This window comes from Amblyomma americanum, chromosome 2 (genome assembly GCF_052857255.1).
Source record: "Amblyomma americanum isolate KBUSLIRL-KWMA chromosome 2, ASM5285725v1, whole genome shotgun sequence".
Classification (NCBI taxonomy): Eukaryota; Metazoa; Arthropoda; class Arachnida; order Ixodida; family Ixodidae; genus Amblyomma; species Amblyomma americanum.
In genome coordinates this window covers 28,236,184-28,260,976 of record NC_135498.1, presented here as the reverse complement: position 1 = coordinate 28,260,976, position 24,793 = coordinate 28,236,184, and the positions used below count along the sequence as shown (strand labels likewise).

The 24,793-nt window shown below is 47.6% G+C and overlaps 2 protein-coding genes across 3 annotated transcripts in view; one reads left to right on the top strand and one right to left on the bottom strand.

The window, feature by feature from the left end:
- Positions 1-858: 858 nt before the first annotated feature.
- LOC144119592 (carbonic anhydrase 13-like) lies at positions 859-23,423 on the bottom strand. Its single transcript, XM_077652168.1, has 10 exons — positions 23,265-23,423; positions 19,881-19,964; positions 17,464-17,608; positions 15,843-15,917; positions 14,038-14,202; positions 11,792-11,940; positions 10,075-10,167; positions 9,440-9,667; positions 8,159-8,280; positions 859-995 (listed from the first exon to the last, which is right to left on the bottom strand). The coding sequence occupies exons 1-10, from the start codon at positions 23,421-23,423 to the stop codon at positions 905-907; spliced, it is 1,311 nt and encodes a 436-aa protein (XP_077508294.1). The 3' UTR covers positions 859-904.
- Rbp (RIMS binding protein) overlaps positions 23,345-24,793 on the top strand; it is a 401,872-nt gene continuing 400,423 nt past the window's right edge. For both annotated transcript variants that reach the window (XM_077653611.1, XM_077653607.1), the window contains exon 1: positions 23,345-23,526. In XM_077653611.1, coding sequence (XP_077509737.1) covers positions 23,422-23,526 — 105 coding nt within the window. In that variant the 5' untranslated portion in view covers positions 23,345-23,421. The remainder of the gene's footprint in view (positions 23,527-24,793) is intronic.

Genomic DNA, 24,793 nt, shown 5'->3' with positions numbered 1-24,793 from the left:
TACGTAATTCAGATTATTTTATTCGTGGTGATGTCCACCAAGTTTACGAGAGTTACTGAGTACTTTCCTCAAAAACAATTTTCATTTTTTTTTAAGTTCCGAATATGAAATGTCCTGCAAGCACTGTTAGGAGCTGTTTACAATAGCAGAAAGCGCAGCATTGAACGGATTGTCGTGGAAATACACGTCGAAATAACCATGTCTGGAAACGAAATCTACGCAGCAGAGCACTTTGTTTTTTCTCTGCCTTTCGCAGTGGTTCAATCCATGGCAGAGACGGCTACACAGGCAGGGAATAGTGATGTATATCCTGGTCCTTCTTGGCGCCAAGGTTACCAGAACGGATTAATGTCAGAGCGAGCCACTGCGCGACACTTTCTACGACTTAGCGAAGAGGTTGACGCAAGCCCCGAAATGAACATCTGGTTTTACTTTCTTTTTCGCGTGCGTAAGGGCACATGTTTGTGTGCTAGAGGGAAGAGCTATATTGCACCACACCGTGCACCCGTTTGCAGCCGGATTAGGAAAACGCAGTCACAGCGCCTAGGGGAAAGCATTCTATAGGGGATACATTCCACACAACCATCACCAAAAAAACGCTACTGCGGAAGGGCATATACTTTTTTTATTCGAGCATATATAAATTGTGGTGTTGGTAAATGGAATATATAGCCATATACTATATAACTTATACTATATATATATATATATATATATATATATATATATATATATATATATATATATATATATATATATATATATATATATATATATAAACCAGACGTCTATGCCCGGCAGCATGAATTGCCATGAAAGGCAACTGGTCTTGGCGACGCACGACAAGGTAATTGGCAGGACTATATCGTGAATTTAATCGAGCGCAATTTCAACTTTTCTGACGTCACTTTAAACTTCGCATTATGTGTCCGCCGGATATTAGGGCGGACGCTAAGGCCGTGGTGAAACTCAGTCGTAATCTCGTAGGTGCAGAGCTGAAAAGACAGTAAGAGAATGGAAAAATCAATTAACAGTCAAGGTTCACACTTTCCAGTAAAGGTTCGTAATTCAACTTCTGTTTCGAGAAAAAAATTTTGAGGAGTGTCGGAAAATTGACAGTGTCAGCGCCGAAATGCTAGGGTGACAAAGATGGTTTTTTATGATAATGAAATTAATGTAAAAGAAGGCCACATTCAAACAAGCTGTTTTAAGACGTAGTTCTACGATCACTTGATGAATAAACACAGTCCAGGGGTAGTTTACGTAGAAACACGACAAGTCCAGCTTTCTCAGGAAAAAAATTATGAAAATTCGAAAATTGTAAGACGCTGTTATGGAAATATTGAAAGTATTGGTCCATTATTTTGATATGTAGCAAAATTATTCTTTTAAAGTGTTCCCAGCGATCGCATTGAACAGTTAACGCTGCTATAGAAAACCATTTGGGAACGCTTTTGACGATAGCAAAAACGTGAATAGAAAAAAAAATTACAAGACTGTCCTCGGGTGATCAGCGGATGTATTAATTGTTATAGTGAATTCTTACATTATATGTAAAAACTGCGTTCATAATTGGTTTCCCGCTCAAAAATGCTTTCGTCCAGAATTGTTGGGTATGTTACGCTACCTGCTTCTATAGCTGTACGTAGTAGCGCGAAAGAGTGTTCCATTCATAAGCGGTGTTCGCATTTGACTCCACCCGCTGCGGTGGCTCGGTGGCTGCTCATCCCAAGGCCGCGGATTCGAGCCCGGACACTGCGACCGCATTTAAATGGAGGAGAAAAAAAAAAACTCACAGGACGGATGCCACTACGTAATGCGGGACTCAGTGACAGCTCTTGAGATATTACTCTCCCTCCGCCTTCCACGGTAACCAACAAGTCTTTCCCCTGGCAACCATCTTCCGGTTACGCATTTCTTCCCTCTCGCCAGACCCACTTCCTTCCTTGCACGGTAACCAGCCTCCGGAAGGTTCCGGTGCTAACCACCCTCCGCTTATGCATAATAATAATAATAATAATTGGTTTTTTGGGGGAAAGGAAATGGCGCAGTATCTGTCTCATATATCGTTGGACACCTGAACTGCGCCGTAAGGGAAGGGAGAAAGGAGGGAGTGAAAGAAGAAAGAAAGAAGAGGTGCCGCAGTGGAGGGCTCCGGAATAATTTCTACCACCTGGGGATCTTTAACGTGCACTGACATCGCACGGCACACGGGCGCCTTAGCGTTTTTCCTCCATAAAAACGCAGCCGCCGCGGTCGGGTTCGAACCCGGGAACGCCGCTTATGCATTCCTCCGTTCTGGTCGTGCCCCGCCGCGGTGGCTCAGTGGTTAGGGTGCTCGACTACTGATCCGGAGTTCCCGGGTTCGAACCCGACCGCGGCGGCTGCGTTTTTATGGAGGCATAACGCTAAGGCGCCCGTGTGCTGTGCGATGTCAGTGCACGTTAAAGATCCCCAGGTGGTCGAAATTATGCCGGAGCCCTCCACTACGGCACCTCTCTGTTCCTTTCTTCTTTCACTCCCTCCCTCATCCCTTCCCTTACGGCGCGGTTCAGGTGTCCAACGATATATGAGACAGATACTGCGCCATTTCCTTTCCCCAAAAACCAATTATTATTATTATTATTCTGGTCGTGTCCTCATCCTTCCACGGCAAGCACCCTGCCGGGTGCTCCCACAGCAAGCATCAACCAGTTACACTGTCCTACAACACGGACACGAAAGCCAGGAATGTGCGCTTTACAGCTATCGCTGTAAGACGCCCGTGTGATGTGCGATGTGAGAGCCCCAGGCGACCCAGGCGGTCTAGAAATTAATCCGATGCCTTCCACTACAGCTTACTTCGTAGCCCATGCATCTCTGCGGGACGTTAAACCCCACAATTTGCAATTCTTGACTCCGCTACCCGCCGCGGTGGTTCGGTGGCTAAGGCGCTCATCTACTGAGCCGGAGTTCCCGGGTTCGAACCCGACCGCAGCGGCCGCGTTTCGATGGAGGCGAAACGCAAAGGCGCCGTACGCTGTGCGATGTCAGTGCACGTTAAAGAAGGCGCCGTGCGCTGTGCGATGTCAGTGCACGTTAAAGATACCCAGGTGGTCGAAATTTTTTCGGAGCCCTCCACTGCACACGGTACCTCTTTCTTCCCTTCTTGTTTCACTCCGTCATCTATCTCTTTGCTTACGGCGCGGTTCAGGTGTCCGCTGATATGCGAGACAGATACTGCGCAGTTTCCTTTCCCCAAAAACTAATTTTAATAATAATAATAATAATTGGTTTTTGGGGAAAGGAAATGGCGCAGTATCTGTCTCATACATCGTTGGACACCTGAACCGCGCCGTAAGGGAAGGGATAAAGGAGGGAGTGAAAGAGGAAATGAAGAGAGAGGTGCCGTAGTGGAGGGCTCCGAAATAATTTCGACCACCTGGGGATCTTTAACGTGCACTGACATCGCACAACACACGGGCGCCTTAGCGTTTTTCCTCCATAAAAACGCAGCCGCCGCGGTCGGGTTCGAACCCGGGAACTCCGGATCAGTAGTCGAGCGCCCTAACCACTGAGCCACCGCGGCGGGTAAAAAAAAACTAATTTTCATTTTTAATTTTTTTTTTTGGCGTGGGGGGGGGGGGGGGGGGTGCTCTGCACTGTGAGCACATGCCTGGAAGCTAGTTTCACGGCAGAGTTATAATTGCTGAGAAAAAGCCAGCTTGCAGAGGTTGAGTTATAAAAATAATAATAACAAGGAAGGATAAAATTTTTTGCTAGCCCCGGCATCTGCCATAGATACTGAAGCACCTGAGCTGGGGCAGCGGAAAAAGTATACAAGGCAGAATGGAGAAATAGAATGAAATAGGTGAGGGGACAGGAAGAGAGGATACGAGGAGAGGTAATATACAGAAACTATTTACACAATAAGAAATGTGTACAGGTTGCGCGCGTGATTAGTTCATGATGAAGCAAAAGCTTGCAGAGGACTGCTGAACGAGGGGGAGAGAGAGAGAGTGCGTGCGTGCATGCGTGTGTGTGTGTCGGGCGCATTTATATAAAAACAAAGTGGTTGTCGCCAGGTGATGACGCGACCCCATGACGTGATTTCCGCGAGGAACGCGGTCGTCTTTTTCCGTGGCAAACTTTCTCCAAAGGGGCTTAGCGCTTTCGTCGAGTCAGCTCGTGGTCGCTGTCTCTTGTTAGATCCTGTGCGCAACTCATCGCGATGGCGTCCCAGCTGTGCCCATCTTTAAAGGGCAACTGAAGGGTTTTAGAATTCGACGAGTTTACAAAGACTAAAAGTGTGAATTTTGCAGGCAAATCATGCGAGATCTTTTTGTGCCAGCGTTTATAATGGTGACATAATCGTGGTGCACCACAGCGTCAGGTGGTAGCGGCAGTGGCGCCATTGCGGCGTGTGACCGCACCAGGTACAGCCAACACCCTCTAGACTAGAGGGTGTTGGTTCAGCGCTGAGTGGCGTGCAGTTGGAGGGAGGAAGGAGAGAGATGAAAGGTGACCAGGGTTGCATTTTTAACTGTTAAAGGTTTGCTTTCTTGTCATTTTGTTCGCTCTGGTAACTATAACACTGCCCATTCAGACATTAAAAAAATGTCGCAAAATGGCCGCGATGCCCATTTCTTTATTATGCTTCTTTTCAAAACGAAATGTCAGTGCGTGTAATGCCTTCCGTTGTTTTTTTTTTGTGCCGGCTTGTAAATTGTACTGCATCGTATTGTTGCCTTCTGCGACCTCTCTGAGCGTAGAAAAATGACACCTACGTTGCCTGTAGCTCACTTTAAACTTGCTGACATCCCTGCCTAACAATTTTAGGCCAAAAGCTCTTTATGAAAGGCACCCCGCGAGCATCAGCTTGAATCCGTCACCCGTGTCGCTTTCAAACAGGATCTGCTCAGTTTATCGATGGTAGTACTAATATTTCGCCGAGTTGCATTAAATGGTCGCGAAAATAGCACATCGCTCAAGCCTTAGCAAGCATACATGAAGATGATTTTTAAGAAGAAACCGAAGTCTTTGTACAAAGTTGAATCGTGTACCTCTTCCATTCCGCCGGGTCTCAGCGCGTTATCACTCTTGGTACTAAATTTTCGCTGAGTTCAACGATTTACACAGCGATAGCGAAAACATTGCGTACATCTTATCGCGTTTATCTGTACTTGCAGAATCCATCCCCGACGTCCCTCTCAGGCAATAGCCTCATTTTCATTGTCATTCATTACGCGATCAGGTACGCTATAAACGCGTCCGTTACCCACAGGTTGCTCAAACGAATGAGCTGATGTTCCTCAGCAAGACATTACACTCTACCTTTGTGCTCCACCACAATTTTTCACCGACCAAGGCCGCCATTTTCTGTAAAATTCGCCGCCGATATTCTCAGCTCGTGTTCCACTCACACAAGTCAACCACAACATATGACCCGCATACCAACGGTCTTACTCATCAGAATGTCGACCGACATGCTATGTATGTAAATCCCAGCTGTCCACGCTATTCGCGACACGGATCTACCTTCTTTTATGTTCGTCTGCAATTCTTCCCGGCACAACCCCGTCAGCTCAACCGCACAGTACGCACGAGATTTCTTCGTGCACGCCAATCCACCGCGCCAATTTCAGTGCTTCCATGACGTCATGGGGACGTCATGGGGACGATGACGTCACTTACGGCGACAATATATTTCCAGCGTACAAACGCTTGCTCGAATGAAGAAAACCAACGCCGCCGAGTGTAAAGCCTGCGGAACGTTGTTTGGCGGCATCCGAAGACGCACGACATGGCGTGGGCGAAGGCAGCGGTAATATGAAATCTCACCTCTCGTGACGTCATTATTGCTTCGCCGCATTACTTTATCGCTCTGAGGAGAAGTTTAAACACTCATGCTGCTTTAATCGGCGATTGCATCACCAGTTTAAAAACACAAAGGCGAAAAAAAGATTGGCATACCTTACCTACAAGCGTCATACACTCTAATCCTCGCATCTCGTTGAATTCTCAGAAAAAGAAAAAACAACTCAGCTTACCACTCAAAGCACTGACAGAGAGAGAGGGCGCGCCAGAGTACACAGGGCTGCGAAAGCGACCGCATTCTTTTATCGCGACAAGGAGCAGAATTTTCTTTTATTTTTTCTTTTAGTTGTAAAAAAAAAAACACGCGAAAACCTCCCAGAATTGTTGTCCCTGTAGGCGTAGAAATAACGACAATGTGATTAATGAGCGCAGCTCAGAACAAGTAGTATTCGCTACATTGACAGCTATAGTTAACCACGTTAACTATAGTTAACTCCCGTTGCCTCATTAGGGCGCTTACTCAAAACACCAGCCTGATCATTTGGACCACCTGGATAACATTTTCACTGGTTGGCGGGGGCAAGCGGGAGATCGAATCCATGATGGCGATGGCGGCGTCATTTCACTTCTGGGAAAGTGCTATACAGGCATTTTGTTTTAGCTTTGCAGATTTTTATTTTAAAACCTGTGAGAAACACGTTGGTGCGGTTTTTTGAGCTGGATTACACAGTCGTTAGCGCGCGTGTATAGGGCGCTCGAACACTGCCCTGTCGTATAAATGAAGGGAAATTTTTAAGCACGTATATGGTTCTAGAGACAATTCTTTCGCAGGAGCGAAGCAGCATAGACTCACAGTTTCTCCTGGCAGTTGCACTGTATCAGCAATAGATCATCTGAGTGAAGATTTCAGTTCGATTATTCCTCAGCACACCGCTCCACCGCTCTCGACAGGTATGATGGCGACCGTACAGCGAGGAAGACATAATGTACCTCACAATGATCAACAATTATATGTTTAATTTGTTTAAATTAACTAATAAACTTTTTATTTTCAGTTTTAGGGGGCAAGGATAAATCGTAAAAATGACGGTTGTCAAACTCGAACTTTGAGCACGGTTTTTAAATTTCTTAATCGGCAATCGAACGTCAAAAATCCTCATTTGAAAGTCTGTTTGGTTTGGTTTGGTTTGGTTCATAGGGGTTTAACGTCCCAAAGCAACTCAGGCTATGAGAGACGCCGTAGTGAAGGGCTCCGGAAATTTCGACCACCTGGGGTTCTTTAACGTGCACTGACATCGCACAGTACACGGGCCTCTAGAATTTCGCCTCCATCGAAATTCAACCGCCGCGGCCGGGATCGAACCCGCGTCTTTCGGGCCGGCAGCCGAGCGCCATAACCACTCAGCCACCGCGGCGGGTTGAAAGTCTGTAGAGTTGACTTTCTCGCAATGCCTACATATAAAATAGCGTCGCTGCGCGTGTTATCGTCTCTGAAATGTTAACCTCTTCTACATCAGCAAATGTACCAACTGTGCCTGAATTTGATTCCTAAAAAAAAATTCGAGAAGCCATTTTATAAATATGCAATGCGGAAAAGCCAGCTCAACGAGCTTTCACTAGCGCATATTTGACGTTCAATATTTCGAACCACATTGCCGATTAAGAGAATTTAAAAAACGCAGCTAAGCTTCGATGTTGATGGCCATCAATTTCACAATATAACCTTGGCCCCTAATACCAAAAATATAGAAGCGTATTTCTTAGTTTTAGTTAATTAATCGCTTATTATTGATCCGTATGAGGGGCATAATGTCCGCCTTCTATACAGTCCAGCTCAAAAGACCACACCGACGTACCTCTTAAATATTTAAAACAAAAATTGGTAATGCTGAAAAAGACCACCCTGCATAAGCTATCGTTGCAAATACCTGACTTCTCGAAAACCAGTTTAGTCAAGCGTTTCTTAACGTTCTGAAGAATTTGTGATTCAGTTACGGTTCGAGGCATTACAAATTTATAACTAATTAAGTTTCCATAATTGATTTGGTGCAATAAGAAACAATACTGACGACTAGGAAACTGAGCTGCTAATTACTCAATTGTTTCCCTTCGCGTGGTTCTCGCTGCATTTTAATTCTTGTCCTATTTAGCGAGATAAACCTATGTATAAAGTTATGATCCGCCATGAATGGCAGTGCTGAAAACTTCCGCATTTATATTAAGCAGTGAAATCGCCTGAATAATAATTAAATTGGGAAGGAAAGCCGTCAGCGGCCTAATTGGATCTGAACTCGGACCCTGGGTGCGGCTACCGTAACACGTACGGCTGGTTGCGCCTAAGGTCCGGCCGAAGTGGGCCTACCTGAACGTCCTGTACAGCATGCGGGTGCGTCCGATCTCCTGAAGGGGTCTCAGGTTGGCCACCAAGGGTCTGTTGCAGGTGAACACCTCCGGGAAGGCGTACAACTGACGGAGCTGCCTCACCTGGGAGCGCATCAGTCAGGCACTTTAAACAAGATTACACCTATATGGGAGTAAAAAGGGAGTAAACTGTCCTGTAGCGCACACCCTTTTATATAAGGGTGTGTGCTAGAGGACAGCTTACTCTTTTTTTACTCCTTTCTGTTTAGAATGGGGATAGATGTCAGCTTGATACCTCATATCTACTCAACAGCGCGTATTGGGCTGTTGATCACAACCGGAGAAGAAGCAGAACACCATAAGCTCTGTTAATGACGTTAAGTTAGAGCACTGCTTTAGTAATGAACAAAAGATTATCTGTCTGCACCTAAGCACCCCTCTCGTTTTCTTTTTCTCCAGCAAAAAAAAAGAAACAAGTGCTACACACCCTTCTGTTCGAGTTAGTCGCGCCTGTAATCCCGGGACAAAACATTTTGTATTGAGGGAGGTGCAACTCAAAACTGGACACTTGATTAACCTACGCTGTTGTGGACGCAGTCCTATTCTTAAACTTGAACAGGTAAAATAAAGATAAAGATAAGGTAAAGATAAGGTCAAGATAAGATAAAGATAAGATAAAGATAAGATAAAGATAAGATAAAGATAAATGTAAGATAAGATAAAGATAAGATAAATGTAAGATAAGATAAAGATAAGACAAAAGATAAAAACTGTGAACAGCTTGTCTGTAGAAATCATCGGGCATGATAACTTCTGTGGATGCGAACGTAAATGGTTCTTCCAGTGCACTGTGAGGTTCATTGTATGAACATGCTCCGTGCAGTGGAACGCAGATCTGTCGTCAGCCTGTCACATGAACCACGTCATGTGGGACAAGCACATGCCACTCTCTGAAGACAACACTGCCTCAAGCAATAAAGCCTTGGAAGAAAAGAAAAAAAGAGGGGAGGGGAAATCTTCATCAAGGTGTCAGTCTATTCACCCTCCAGCTCATTCGACTCGATGTCCTCACGCAGATACGTTACGCAGAACCGAAGCATTGTTATCCCACTGATATAACCGCACATGAACATTAAGCGCAGTATTAAACGCAGTGCGGCATGGGAGGGGGGAGAGGAGAGACTTCTCTCTTTCTCATTCTCCCAGTATAGTGTGCCAATTGCTGGCCGCTGACCTAGTGGCGTGCACATATAACACGCACGTCGAGAGCGCACGTATATACCTGTTCTCTGCCGATGTAGGTGGGCTGACGGAATACGATCCAGAGCACGTTCTCGGTGCAGGGCGGCACGGTGCGCGACCCTTCGTACATGTAGTAGTTGCGCGTGTCGTTGGGTAGGAAGGTGACCAGGCGCAGGGGCAGCGCCGGCTCGGTGCGCTCCAGCGCGTACTGCACCGAACTCAGCGAGGAGATCAGGGTGCGCAGCAGGGGGTTGCGCTGCCGCACCGTCTGCGCCGCAAGGTACCAGCGAAGGGAGCACGGGATGAGGGATGTGTTGATGCTCCCCCAGCACAACTGACAGCGATACTGTACAGTCTAACGAGATTTGAAGGTGATCACTTCAGGGTTGACCTAGCCAGATTAAACTGCTCTAACAAGGTTTATTGTCGCAATAAGGATGCTAGGAGTGTGTGAGCTTAGCTAGCCGAAGGATTCCTCTGTTCTGCACAGTCTTTTTGTTGCGAACTGAGGGACCGTAATGCAAGGAAAAATTTGTTGGCCTGCTTCGTCCGGAACGAACGTGATAATATTCAAATCGCTCTAGAAGGTAGTTTGGATGAACATTTGTGCAAGAGACGAAGGCGCGCAAAACACACGAGTAAGAGCAATAGCTAAGCATTATACTATGTCCATACCTTGAATTGCGTGGACAGAGCGACGTAAGCAGGAGGACACTCCTTGCAGTCCACGCGCGCGGACGGCGTCCGCAGCCGAAACGTCATCTGGACCTGCGCCGGCGGAATAGGAAATTTTCGTAGACACTGCATGTGTCTCGTTCGCGCATTTTAAGAAAGCGCCCGACAGAAGGATAGGAAAATAAAATGACAATTTAAGTATATCCGAGACAGTTCTGCGAGTAATTTGTGTTATTTGGGGCAGTCGTTTTGCCGTGTGATTGGAGGCACAACACGCTGTGCTCAACTATCTTTGGCGGGGGTGTTTTTTAATTAGTGTGGTGTGAAGGAGGATCAAGTAATGAAGCAGCTTGATCAGGCGTGCAGCTTCTATTGAAAAGAACGATTTGGTGGCGCACGAGTATAGTTCTCTAGCAAGCTTTCAAAGTTTATTGAAAATCACTTGAAATAAATCTCTGAAAGAAATAAAGCGTGCTTTGTCCAAACGCGCAGCGTCGTCGCTGTAGAGTATGTACAGTAATTGCCATTCCAGTTATACTTCTAACAAGGAGGAGAAGCAAGCCCCATTCTTGAGTAAAACGACACGCAGATTGGCCCGAATTTTGACGTCTACATATTTGCGCGTAACCTATCTAGAATAGAAGCTACGCGTATGGCACCACGGATTATTGTAGAACACGGCTCAAGAACTAAGCAGGAAATGCCCCTGAATGGAGGCCCTTAACTAATGAGATCTACTTATCGTCATTACGTCGCGGTCAGCTGCTTTGAATCGGATAGCGGCATTGGCAGGTGCAAGGCCGTTGACTACACCCTAACACTAGGTCGATGCCATCTGTTGGAGGGCCTTCTTTGAGCGGCATTTGCCGCTTCTTTCTTGAGTTGTTCGCTTCCGGCAACCGTGTCAGGAGGAAGAGGTGTAGAGGGAAGTCTACATTGCGAGGTTGGTCTCTACATAGAGCGCTTGCCCTTTTCTGCAATGATTTTCAGCATTTAAAAAAATTAAAGAATGATTCACGAATGCGAAATCAAATGAAGAGCGTTAGTTAAGCTGTTTTCACGTATGCTTCCGACTATGCTTTTACAAAAAAATCTTTAGGTAGTCTATAGACTGTCCATAGACTTCTGTGTATAATGCCTATAAGTTCTTTATAGACAAACTTTAGAGAACAGTCTACAGACAGTACAAACCCTACAGACTTTCTACAGACAATTTATAGATTTATGGCCATACACTTTGTCTACAGACAAACTTTAGAAAACAGTCTATAGACAATACAAATTTTATAGACAGTCCGTAGATCAGTAGACAATGTATAGATTTATGAACATGCACATTTAGTAGACTTGTCTACAGACAAACTTTAGAGAACAGTCTATAGGCAATACAAATCCAATAGACAGTCTATAGACAATCTATAGACTTATGGTCATACACTTTCGCTAGACTTTTGTCTACAGACAAACCTTAGAGAACAGTCTATAGGAAACACAAATCCTATAGATAGTCTAAAGATAATCTATAGATTTATGGCCATACACTTTTAGTAGACTTTTGTCTACAATTTGGTCACATGACCGGCCGCCATCTTGAAATCTATGACAGACAAACGTTCGATTGCGAATATTAAGAGCTATCGCCCTTAAAGATTCAGTTGATAAGAAGAAATTGAACGCAAGTAAACCAGGTGCTGAGTTCTGGTTCTGGTTCACCCACCTCAACGGCGTAGCTGAGCGCGTCGATGATGTGCTCGCTCCCGCTGTGGTCGTCGCGGCCCCAGTGGAACTCGGCCTGGTCGAACACGTACTCTTCCGTCAGGATGCCGCCCGTCACGATTGGCTTGGGCATCGAGGATCGCACCCGCACTGCGAGGCAGCACCGCAGACATGGACGGCACCAGAAGTTGGCAGCGCACGAGCCAGACGTTTGGGCAGTGGCATTCGGCATCATGATTGCTGTATACACTTTTCCGAGTATATATATCTAAGCTGCCTTTTCACTGTGTCCCTCTATACCTGAAACAACTGTACTCCTGTGCCAAGCGTAGCAATTCTAGAGCCGCGGCCAATAGTCCGTGATCCTTGCGACACATGGCGCATGCCCTAGAACGTCGCAGATGGCCTTTTATCCCTTACCTGTCACTGTGCAGACGCAATAGTTCCCCCCTACGTTAATCGTGTGGCCGCATGGAAATTCAGTTAGACTCCTCGAAAGTAAACTTTGCACGTGAAAAAGAATCCCTGCTACATATGGTGTATTTGCGGAAAAATGATGATTGCTAAGGCGCCCGTGAGCTGTGCGATGTCAGAGCACGTTAAAGATCCCCAGGTGGTCGAAATTATTCCGGAGCCCTCCACTACGGCACCTCTCTCTTCCTTTCTTCTTTCACTTCCTCCTTTATCCCTTCCCTTACGGCGCGGTTCAGGTGTCCGCCGATATATGAGACAAATACTGCGTCATTTCCTTTCCCCAAAAACCAATTACTACTACTACTATACATATCAACGCGCGGCGCGCCAACGAAGGGAAAAAAGTTGTTCCCCAGCCGCATGTCAGACCACATATCTGCGGTTATTCGCGGTCAGGCAGCCAGTCGCTGCCATCTGTTTTTGGCTTTTTGCCGTCTGTTAGTAAACATAGGTGCTAAAAGGGACGGTGGCGCGCTACACAAATCGGACCTTATGTTAGACCGAACAAAACTTAATTTGAGACCCGAAAGCAGTCGACCTTATACAAAATTCCGCAAGCAGGCTTTTCTGTTGACTTAAATAAGATGGCCGACCCTGTGCTGCGGGCTATTCTAGTGTAACAATGCATTTTTTTTTGTCCGATCCTTGCATTAAGTATTTAAAACCTTCTGTGCATGCCAATGTGGCTCCCTTCCCACTTTGCGCCCTCCTACCCTCACCAGGCCTACCACCTCGGAGTGAAGGCCCTATTTATTCTCCGCTAATGATGAACGCTTTGCACAGAAGAAGACAAGTCCTCTTGTCGAAACGCTGGCAGACACCCTGAGGCCTTCCCCTCTCTTGTTTACTTTGTGCGTGTTAAGAAAACATCTGCCTGCCCTCTCTCTGCTATGTGGCTCTAGTCATTTACCCTTCACAACCATTCTAACGAGATCATTGCCATCTCGGTACGCAGAATTACGAAGAAGCAGTGAGGGAGCAGATATTGGTACCATTGTCCATGTCTGCTAAGGATGTCATCTCTGCAGTCGTTTTATGCAACTTCAAAGGGCGAGCGTTGAGTTTGTATGCGTTCCAGAGGGTGTACAAAGGCCAGGGCATGTCACAGGAGCGTGTTACTAGCCTGCTGCCATGCACAGGAGACGGTAGACTCTGTGCCAGCCAGTCAAGAGCGCGCGGTGTACCCTCAAAAGCATCTTAGGGGTAGAGGGGCTACCGGGCTTACGATCGCACCTTTTTCTCCACCTTCGCTCATAGTGTCCCAGCTATACATACTGATTAGACTAAGGTGTCTAAGTGGCTTGGTGTCATTAAATTCCTGCGTAGTTCTATGTATAATCTTCAAAAGCAAACAACCAAGGACGATCATCTCCTTGAGTTAACGTCGGGCTACATTGGACTGTTCACAAGGCACCTCTGTAATTCGGAGGTTCCGACTAGGAACGTGGGGAGTTGATAGAAATAAGCAGCTCTCGTCGATCTCCAGATCTTCGGAGCGCCAGCAGTGCTACACGCGAGAGAAACTAAGTAACCACAGCTTCAGCTTTTATGATCAATTGTTAAGTGGCCTGCTTATTTTTGACAGAAACTGTAACACCTATTCAGGCTATTTTAATCAAGGTAAAAAATAAGGACACCTAGAGGGTTCGCTATCTCCAGTACGCTGTCCGACCGTCAGTTGCCGTCGCGGCATCCACGGTGCAGAAGCCGGATGTGTGTGCAATGAACGGCCAGGTTGGTATATGCAGAGTGTAGCAAGGCATGCATACGCACGCGTCCTTCCTGTATTGGCGATGACCGGGTTGGCGAGTGGCGTGGAGAAGTGCTTGAAGTGAAGCGGGGGCACCTCGATGCCGATGGACTTGTGAGGCAGCAGCAGCACGGGGGACTGCTTGGCGCCGTTGCAGCTGCTCCACTCCTGGCCCCACTCCCGGGGGACTGCGCGGCGGAAATAGGCGGATATCGGCGTGTCGTCACTTTCGTTTTGTTTCTGCTACGGCGACGACGTAGAAAGTAGTACGTCGTAACACGTCGTAAGAGAGAACCTCTTTAGCCAACCTGCTGCCCATAGGGAAAGTCATCCACAAGGTACAATAATAGAACAAAGAAAAAACATCTAAGAGTTTGCTTTTCTTATCTATGGAAAGCAGGAAAGCATATTTATATTCACTTACGAACGATAGTATTCCTAGCGAGTCTTCCGTACAACCTGAGAAGCCAGCTCTGAAGTTACGGCTCATATCGAGGTTTATTTATTTATATGCGTTGTCCTGATATCGTATTCAACAACAGTTGGTGGGACGTTCACGTCTATTCGCCACGACAAGCCACTTTCCGCGTTGCCCCAAATACCGACTGATTTTTGAAGTATGGCTGATTTAAAACTGAAGAGGTTTTAGAATTTGACAGGTTTAAAGGGGTCGAATGTGCTAAGCTTGCAGGTAAAGAATGGGATTTTTTTTTTTGGGGGGGGGGGGGGGGGGGGAGTGACGCATTCTCCGAATGAAGCCGCGTAGGCACTCAGGCTTCTCCGCAGTGCACAGCTCCGGACAGGGGCCGCAATGATCACTTCGTGTATCGCGGCGCTACATTACACAGTGAAGAAACTGTTGCTTCAAGGAAGAAAGCCAAAGACGCAGACGGTAAAACCCACGAAACGTTTGGCATCATAGCAGGACGATGCACTGCAGCATGTGGGCGAATGCAGCTGAAACATATAATTTCGGCAACAGTGACGTCATTGTGAGCTTCTCCGCACTTCTTTGACGCAGTGAGGACAAGGCTGAGCCATTTTAAATTCTAGCGCAAAAAGTTGGCATGCTTTCTTGAAGCTTTATGCATTCTAATAGTTGGTTCAACTAGAATTGTCAAGAAACCATTCCAGCTTCCCTTTAAGGCAACCGCCGCCATTTTTTTTTAGTGTGGTTACACGTACGGGTGCCCACAAAAGTTTTCGGAGCACGAAAATTAGAAGAAACGATCATCGCTGGGCAGCCTAAGCATGCAGCCACGAACTAAGGGTGTGGCTCGCACTTCCCTGCTTTACTTGAGCAATACATACTTTATTGCCTGGATTCGCGTCTAAGCTGCGACGGGATTCAGGTTTTGGGTCATTTCTCTGTTTCGAAAACTATTGTGAGCAACTGTACTGTAAAAAAGGGTATATTCAGTCTTCCGTAATCGCATGTTGCACGATAAGTCTGCGAGTGATGCACACTGCAGAGGTGTCTGGGCGGTTATGAACGTTGCTTCGTATCGCCTCTCTCTCTTCACATCTACGCCAGAGAACACCCAAGAAGGGTATTAACCTTCGAAGAGAAATAACTCCTTCACGTTTTCTTCAACCATATAAGTACCACTTACAAGTCCGTGATGCTGGCATCCGCCAACAAGTAATCTGCAAGGGGCGCGGCGCTTTAGATGCCACTTTCTCTCTGTATTCCAGCTCTTTCTTTTGAAGTTGAAAGGAACACAAGAAAGGGTTCGGAAGAGGCGTTCAGAGACCATCCAGGTGACTGAGAACGCGATAGCCGCCAGGAGCGGATCGTGCGACTGGAATGGCAGTATAGTATACTCACTGATCGGTTGGGGCCCGGGTACGTGGCAGCGGGGAACGTAGTAGTGCCACCTCTCGTGCACCATGCCCTGCACGGCTTCAAGAAGCGAAACGCGAGAAAGGTCCGTGAGCGGCGAGCGATCATGTTCTTAAGCAAATGGGTTTGTCGTGTGTCGCCACTCCCATTCCAAGACCAGGACATCTGGACAAACGCTTCTAGTTCCCACGGCTGCCACCACGTGCCGCGCGGCGCTGCACAATCTGAATCACGGCGGGAATATCGAATATCTGGTACTTCTCATTTATATTCTACGGCTGTCGGAGATAGTTCGTTGACAGGCCAGATTTTGTATCGAGGAGAAACAGTTGGCCATGATAGCCACGAAGGGCACGCAGATCTTTCAGAACTCCCTAGTTTTCTCAAAAACGTTTAAAATATCCGCATTGAGTTGCGCGGTGTTCGCTACATCATCATCATCATCATCATCATCATCATCATCATCATCATCATCATCATCATCACACACTGTCCTTTGCCAGCTGCATCCACCCTTTGCCTGCAAACTTCCTAATCTCACCCGCCCACCTAACCTTCTGTCGCCCCCTGCTACGCTTTCTTTCTCTTGGAATCCACTCCGTTACCCTTCAGGACCAGCGGTTATCTTGCCTTCGCATTACATGCCCTGCCCAAGCCTATTTCTTCCTCTTGATTTCAACTAGGTCATTATCCCGCGTTTGTTCCCTCACCCACTCTGCCCGCTTCCGGTCCCTTAACGTACCACCTATTCGCTATACTGGCGGCCGACAGATGGCGTAAGTTACAAAAAAAATAATGAGGTGATAAGGAGTAGACTTAAGGACACTCAGGTCTTTTAACACGAGACAGGGAAGCTTCACACAAACGCGAAGGTGGCTGTATTATACCCGTGTTACACGGGCGTTTTCAACGACAGTTCAGTTAACCGCCAGTTGAGGATTTCAACTGCCGTTGAACTCAACTGGAATCGCCAGCTGTTACACGAGCACTTCGCGTTCAGTTCAGTTAGCACTCTAACCACATGACCTCGCGTCTAGAGCGAAGTTTAAATAAGAAAAAAGCAGTGTGTGCATTTTTTTTCTTGTTGTAAATGATCGCAGTGTATATATTCCTTACTATAGTGACAATTATTTTTGTGTAGTTTTTGCTTTGCGGTAGAAATTTGCGGGTTCGAAGCACACTGAGCCAAGACAATCCAGTAAGAGGGCAAGTTTTTCGGTCTGTAGGTCGCCATCTTGTCAGTTGGCCGTTCAGCTAGGACCCCCGATCTCAGTCGAACTCAACTGCCGTTGAGATTTCAACGGCAGTTAGCACTGCCGTGTAACACCGCTAACTGCCGTTCAGTTCAACTGAGAGTCAACTGAACTGCCGTTGAAAACGCCCGTGTAACAGGGGTATTAGTGCCTTTAGTATGGTGCCCACGACCTATTTAGTCTTAGTTCAAGAACAACTCTACTGCCGGAAGGAGCACAGAGCTCCATGTAAGATGAGATAACGGCCACTATCGCGAGTTGAGAGCTACGGAAGTTTCTCGAAACTAGGAACGCGCCGTCAGCTCCTGCCGCACAACCTGCCCCCGACAGCATGGCATTATTGGAGGACGTACCAGTAATCAGCCAGATAAGGACGAGAGCGAGCCGTCCTCCGTCCATGGCGGGCCTCAGGAGGGAGACAGGCCGGACAATTTGGTTATCAGCGCCGGTGCATAGGCAGCTGACGAGCTCGACGCTAGGTGTCAGCATGGGTGTGCTCTGGACGCGAAGGGATGCCGAGAAGGAAACGAAACAGTACCAAGTCATCACCGTCGGCCCAGTTATGCCCACTGCGGCATAAAGACCTCACACATTGGCCTCCAATCCGTCCGGTCTTAAACCAGTTGCTACCATAACGTCACCTCAATCTTCCCAATTACGTCCGCCCATTTGACTTTCTGCCGCCGCCTTCTGCGTTTACCTTCCCTTATAAAAATGGTCTATAGGCAGTCTATAGACTTCTTATAGACTCTATTGTCTTCCTATATACATTTATTTTTGTCTATTCATAGTCTATAGACAAAAGTCTACTAAAAGTGTATGGCCATACATTTTTAGACTATCTATAGACTGTCTATAGGATTTGTATTGCCTATATACTGTTCTCTAGGGTTTTTCTATTGAGAGTCTATATGCTTTATAGACAGGAGCCTATGGACAGTCTATGACTGTCTAAAGAAATTAAATTCACTCCGCTACTCTAAAGGACCATACGTTATCTCCTCTCCGCATTATGCATGCCCTGCCCATGTCCACTTGTTCTTGATTGCAGCTGTAGGATGTCCCTACCCAACTCTGCACTCGTCATTTCTCCCAACACTACACCTACCATTCTCCTTCGCGCAGCGCGCTGCGTTGCCCCGACTTGATTACAAGCGTGTTCGTTGGCCTTACACTTCTCCTCAGAAATGCTGATGAGCTGATACTGGTATCATGAGAGTCCTTACAAAACGCAGATCGCCGCATTCGTATTCTCCTAGCTATTTCTTTCTCGTGGTCCAAACTTGCGATCCCTAACTGCCCTAGCTGGATGCACTCTGTTGCCACTTCCATTATCTCATAATCATGAACTCTTGCCCCTTTGCTCACTGTTGAACATTACTCTAGTTTCCTTGATGTTCATTTTCAGCCTTACCATTGTGATTTAATAATAATTGGTTTTTTGGGGGGGAAAGGAAATGGCACAGTATCTGTCTCATATATCGTTGGACACCTGAACCGCGCCGCAAGGGAAGGGATAAAGGAGGGAGTGAAAGAAGAAAGGAAGAAGACGTGCCGTAGTGGAGGGCTCCGGAATAATTTCGACCATCTGGGGATCTTTAACGTGCACTGACATCGCACAGCACACGGGCGCCTTAGCGTTTTTCCTCCATAAAAACGCAGCCGCCGCGGTCGGGTTCGAACCCGGGAACTCCGGATCAGTAGTCGAGTGCCCTAACCATTGTGATTTGCATGTGTAGGTTCGCGATCATACGCTGAAATTCCTCTGCTGAGTTACTCACCTGGGCAATGTCATCAGCAGATTGGATGCTGCTAACGGGTCTTACATTCAATCTTATCCTCAGCTCTTCCCAATACAACACTCTGAATGCCCGTTGTAAACATACAATGAATAGTAGTGGAGAGATCGCATCACCTTGACTAACACCGCAGGGCAGACGGCAAGTATCGCCTGCCTGTTACGCACTAGATTTCTTTCCTCTACTCTTCACTTCACTCTGTCACCTCATTGCTAACGTATTACTCCAGGGTATATGTTCAGGTTACACACACTGAGCCTCGTCACACATCTGCGATGGGGCTTGGCGTGCTCAGCTCAGTGGAATGGCAGAATACCCTGGCTTATGACTCGTCGATGTGTAGCTGGAGCAGGGGTAGTTATGAGTAGAGAGAAAAAGCGCAAACTGTCGGCGCGTTCGGTCGACTGGCACCATCCTGGCCACCATCACTGCCTTGTGCGAAGAGAAGACAGTTGAAAGAATCACGAAGAAAAAGAGTTCAACAGATGTGCGCAGCAGCCACTTGCGCAGAAGCAACGACCTCACTCCCCGTTTAGATACGGTTGAACCACGCCTTGAGGGAAAGATGAAGGAAAAGGGGAAGGATGTAGACGGATAAGCACTTGTGGTTAAGAGGACGCTACAGTTTACCCAGGCTTTCAGCTAGTTTGTGAGGCTGACTAGGCTCGCCGAGTGTACGGTGCTTTCTTTTTACGCGTGCCTGGATACATGATACAAAGAGGGAGATCGAGGCTAATCGCCTGTCATTTATCTAGGCTGTGGCGACGAGTCTCGGAATGCGTAATGTTTTCTTTTTCCACCTTAGGGGGTGGAATACTTGTCAATATCGATGAACGAGACGCGTCTGACTGTATACGTCACGAACATCACCTGCCGAGTTACGAGCGGGTGAAACGAGAGGACATAAAGTCGTCGATCCGCGTGAGTTTTCCTCAAATGAGGGTGAGAGCGCAACGGGGAGCAGTGCTTACCTCCACCAGCGAGTTTGAGACGTCTTCAAGCTGCACACAACCGGACGCCGCATCCTTCTTCTTCTTCTTCTTTCTCTTCTGCTGCTGGGAAGCGTCCAGAAAGTAGCTTCAGCACTGTAGAGCTTTCATTGTAAAAAAAAAAAAAGTTTAATTAAGAGAGGCACTAATTTCATGAAAAACACATTTATTCCCACAAGTAACCTTAATATTACCCCCTCTTTCCTCATTTCTGATTACGGCGCTGGTACCGTGGGTATGTGCCATCGCTTTTCAGGCAACAACAACAGGAAGAATAAAGGCAAGCCCTCGTTGGCTTTCTGGTGAGCTGTCTAAATAAGAAGGACTTGATTATTCTTAATTAGATTAGTTATAGGGCGGCGGAGCCTGGCTGACTAGACCATATAGCAAATGCAAAGGGTTGGCTCTCTGACTTTGCCTCAGGTGGCGGACTTACGAGACAGATATGGCCGCGATGCCAGCCACGCGCCCTTGGCATGGGAGCCAAGAAGAAAGCAGGACATGGTCCCCCGGCACAAGCGCTTGCAGCGCAACCTTTTGACTTTGACACCCCACGACAACGTGCCCTGTAGTCCGCGTCGCCCTTCCCTTCGGCAGTCTGCACTAACACCTCTTACGTCATCCAATCACCAACATTACGAAGAAATGAGGCATCACGAGCTCGTGAGACTCTATAGCGGTCACCTTGACTTGGCATACACAGAGATTTGCCAAAGCCCAGTTCAAAGAACACAGCTACCTTACCTTCGCTACTGGCAAGGCATTCCAGGAACGGAACGTTCTACCAACAGAGCATTTTAATCAACAGGCGCTAGATGGGCCTTCATAATCTCCCAAGCGCAGTCCTGTCCCTTCTTTACGGGCCGGAACGACCATCTTCATCGCCTCTCGCTGAAGCTCCCTGCTTTTGCACCTTTAGATCCCCTTGATCTCCTGATTAGCCTAGCCCCGTAGCTACGACTCGCCAAAGAAGACGGCGATCACTGGCAGGCTCGGGTGGAAAACTAGGTTTTGCAGACCTACTTTATCCATTAACATCCCGCTCTTCTGATTTGCGGCCAAGGTAAATGTTTTGCACTCATTCATAAGACACCAGGGACGCTTCGTGTACACTAACACATGAGTGGAGCGCAGGCTGCCACCAGCACATAGATGCTGGTGCCACTCCTGTCGGTTGTGCGATGAAACCACGGGCAAATCTTTTTTTGTAAGTTCTGAGAAAAAACTAGAGTGAGTGTTTACTGCATTCGAATCGTTGGACACCTGAACCGCGCCGTAAGGGCAGGGATAAAGGAGGGAGTGAAAGAAGAAAGGAAGAAAGATGCGCCGTAGTGGAGGGCTCCGGAATAAGTTCGACCACCTGGGGATCTTTAACGTGCACTGACGTCGCACAGCTCACGGGCGCCTTAGCGTTTTGCCTCCATAAAGACGCAGCCGCCGCGGTCGGGTTCGAACTTATCCGGAGTTCCCGGGTTCGGGTTCGACCCGACCGCGGCGGCTGCGTTTTCATGGAGGAAAAACGCTAAGGCGCGCGTGAGCTGTGCGATGTCAGTGCACGTTAAAGATACACAGGTGGTCGAACTTATTCCGGAGCCCTCCACTACGGCACCTCTTTCTTCCTTTCTTCTTTCACTCCCTCCTTTATCCCTTCTCTTACGGCATGGTTCAGGTGTCCAGAGATATATGAGACAGATACTACGCCATTTCATTTCCCCCGAAACGAATTATTATTATTATTATTATTATTATTATTATTATTATTATTATTATTATTATTATTATTATTATTATTATTATTATTATTATATTCGAATCAGTGCGAAAGCACGAATTTTCGCTATGTAGAAGATGACGATGAGTGGGCAGTGCTGCGGGACGGTGCGCTCGCGCTAAGCAAACATACTACGCGAACAGACAAGGGACGATTTTACTCGCGTGTAGGGCTTACCCATCGGGTGTAGGGCGGGTGTACCCATCGGTGTAGGGCTTTAATTCGCACTAAAAATTGCATATTGGTGATCTCAAGACGCCCCCGCCGCGGTGGCTCAGTGGTTAGGGCGCTCGACTACTGATCCGAAGTTCCCGGGTTCGAACCCGACCGCGGCGGCTGCGTTTTTATGGAGGAAAAACGCTAAGGCGCCCGTGTGCTGTGCGATGTCAGTGCACGTTAAAGATCCCCAGGTGGTCGAAATTATTCCGGAGCCCTCCACTACGGCACCTATTCTTCCTTTCTTCTTTCACTCCCTCCCTTATCCCTTCCCTTACGGCGCGGTTCAGGTGTCCAAAGATATATGAGACAGATATTGCGCCATTTCCTTTCCCCAAAAAACCCATTATTATTATTATGATCTCAAGACGTAGTCACAGCCGCAGTTGTAGTTTAATATGTGATGTTGATTATGATGACGATTGATTTCTACGTATAATGCAAGGGCAGCTGTGGCCAAAGAGAGCCAAAATATTTTTTAATGGTCAGCATAGACATCTAAGGCGTGTTACGAGGGTGAGTTTGTCTAAAACAAGATCTTAAAGCACAGCCTCTGAAGGCGCAAATATGGAAGTAATTCTTAAAAGGTAGACATGATGTCAGGTTATGGTGGGCAGGGACTGAGACGGGTTAACCTGACACCATCTCTACCTTTTGACTATGGTTTACCGCAGCAATTTACCCCTCCTTACCCCAACAGTGCCTGGTTAGCATTGGACAAGCCTGCCTTGCTTGCTGTGACGCGAGTCCTCCTTCGTGCTTAACGCTGCGTTGCAACAAAGTTCTTTCTCTCACTCTGGCGTCAGTTTTGCCCAGTAGTCTCGTTGCATACCCGCTAGTTTCCCAAGGAGACTAAGACTGAGGAAACATATAGCTGTATGAGTCATAAGGCACATTTGTTAGCTGACACACAGCGGTTGCTACCACAAGAAAAAAAAAAGACAACGCAGCGCAAAGCGCGGCAATCTAACCAGCACACGTGCTGCAAAACCGGCACGCCTATACAGCGCTAGCAACAGGTGTTTTCCGGACGGTTTTCATACGCGTATGACGAAACAATGAAACTGTGACGTCACTGACAATTATGTACAGTCTTTCTTTCTCTCTGCTCTATCCCAGGCAGGACGACGGCCGAAGGTAATTCAATCTGCGCTCGGGCAACGTGACTGCCCGCCTCGCCGTCGGCAACACGGCGGAGAAAAAAATTAATAAAAAACAGCAATTTTTTTTTCTTTCCCACTGGCACGCGTCCGCGCTGGCGCGATCCTCGTGGCCAGTGTTCCGCGTCACTCGGACGAGGAGGTCGAGCAAGCAGGGGAAATAAAAAAAATAGAGAAAAAAGCGGCGGCAGCAGCAAGAGGACGAAAGTGCGCGCACACGGACACCGGTGGCGCCGGTCTCGCCGCCGCCGCCGCACCTCGCACCGCTCGCAGCAAGCAGTCCGTTGACCGGACGCGAACGAGCGCGTACACGCAGTGGACGACGGCGACTGTTTTCGACGAGTGGACACGGCTGTACGCCACTACAACGGCGACCATGGTCGGCCTCCTGGTACGCGGCGGGCCGAAGCCAATCGAAGCTGTCTACGCCTCGACCGACAAGCTGCTGATACTCGCCTCCTGCCGCCGCGGCCGACAAAGCGTAAGATTGGGCTGCGGCCGCACATTCCTTTTTGTTTACTTTCTCCCTCCGCTAACCCCTCTCTCTTTCCTCCTCCCTCTCATCTTGCGAGCGGTGCTCGCGCGTCGTGAAGGAGATATCAAGGTAGCGTGCTTGTGTCACGAGCTCTGAACGAGCTGTCCGGTCACATCGAAGCATCGACAGCGACAAAGTGCTGCTGTTCGCTTCCTCGTGAGCGGCCGTGACAAAACGGAAGGGATATCTGACGGAGCCGACGATCACGCTGGGGCTCGGAAGCCACGCAGGGAGGGGGTGGGAAGCGGAGACGCGGTCGGTGGTGCGCGGCCGAATGGAGGGGAGGTGTGTCGGATTGTGTGCGTACGAATTTGCGGGGTTGGGGGAAGTACAATCTTGTCCGCCAAGTAGAACTTTGTGTTGTGTGGGTGTATTCAGCGGTCGCCGGCCTACGTGTCGCGGCGCTCAGTGCCGTGATCTTCGTAAGGGAGCTGCACTTTCGGACACTTACACTTCGGTCACTTTAGGACAATCATGATCTTGAACTGTGAGCGTGCGTGCTACGACTTAAATCAAATTGGTCGGTCTGATTCTGCGGCATGGTAATGTTACACTGTGCAACCTACTAGCGTTGCACCGTGCCGTGCTACTTCCATAAGCCGTAGTGCAGCGCCGAACTGTTCCGTGGGAAAACAAAACACTGTGCTACACTGCCATTCGAGACAGACTGGCTCGTCTGGCTCGCTACAGTTTCGATCACACGTGCCCATCAACTGTGACAAGCTACAGCTGTGGCTTGAGCATTGTATGTACCTGTTTCCAAAGACGAAAAAAAAAAGAGAAGAACTTTAGAAATTCACTTGTGGGAAAGTGTGAAAGAGTTGGCTTTCGGTTGTCCTCGTCTGAGATCCTTTGTGCCTCTAGTGCCACTTCACGAAGACATCACCTATACTGTTTCTCGAACCGTCAGCTCTTAATCACTAGCAAAAATTGTACTCGGTGATGCTGCTTATGTTGTTTCTAGGCGGGTTTCGGCTGCTTATTTCGCTTTCAGAAACTAAGATGAACGGCAATGCGCTTGCATTCATTACATTATAACTTTTCCGCCTCTGTAATGAGTTTTTTTTTTTTCATTTTGAGCCTTGTCGAAAATTTCTTCGGAATGCAAGCCGCCGAACTGTGGGTTGCGAAAACGCTTAGCAAACGGCTTTGTTGTGTACTCCGTAAGAGTAATGGACCGTTATCTGTCATATTGCGTAGCATGCTTTGAAAT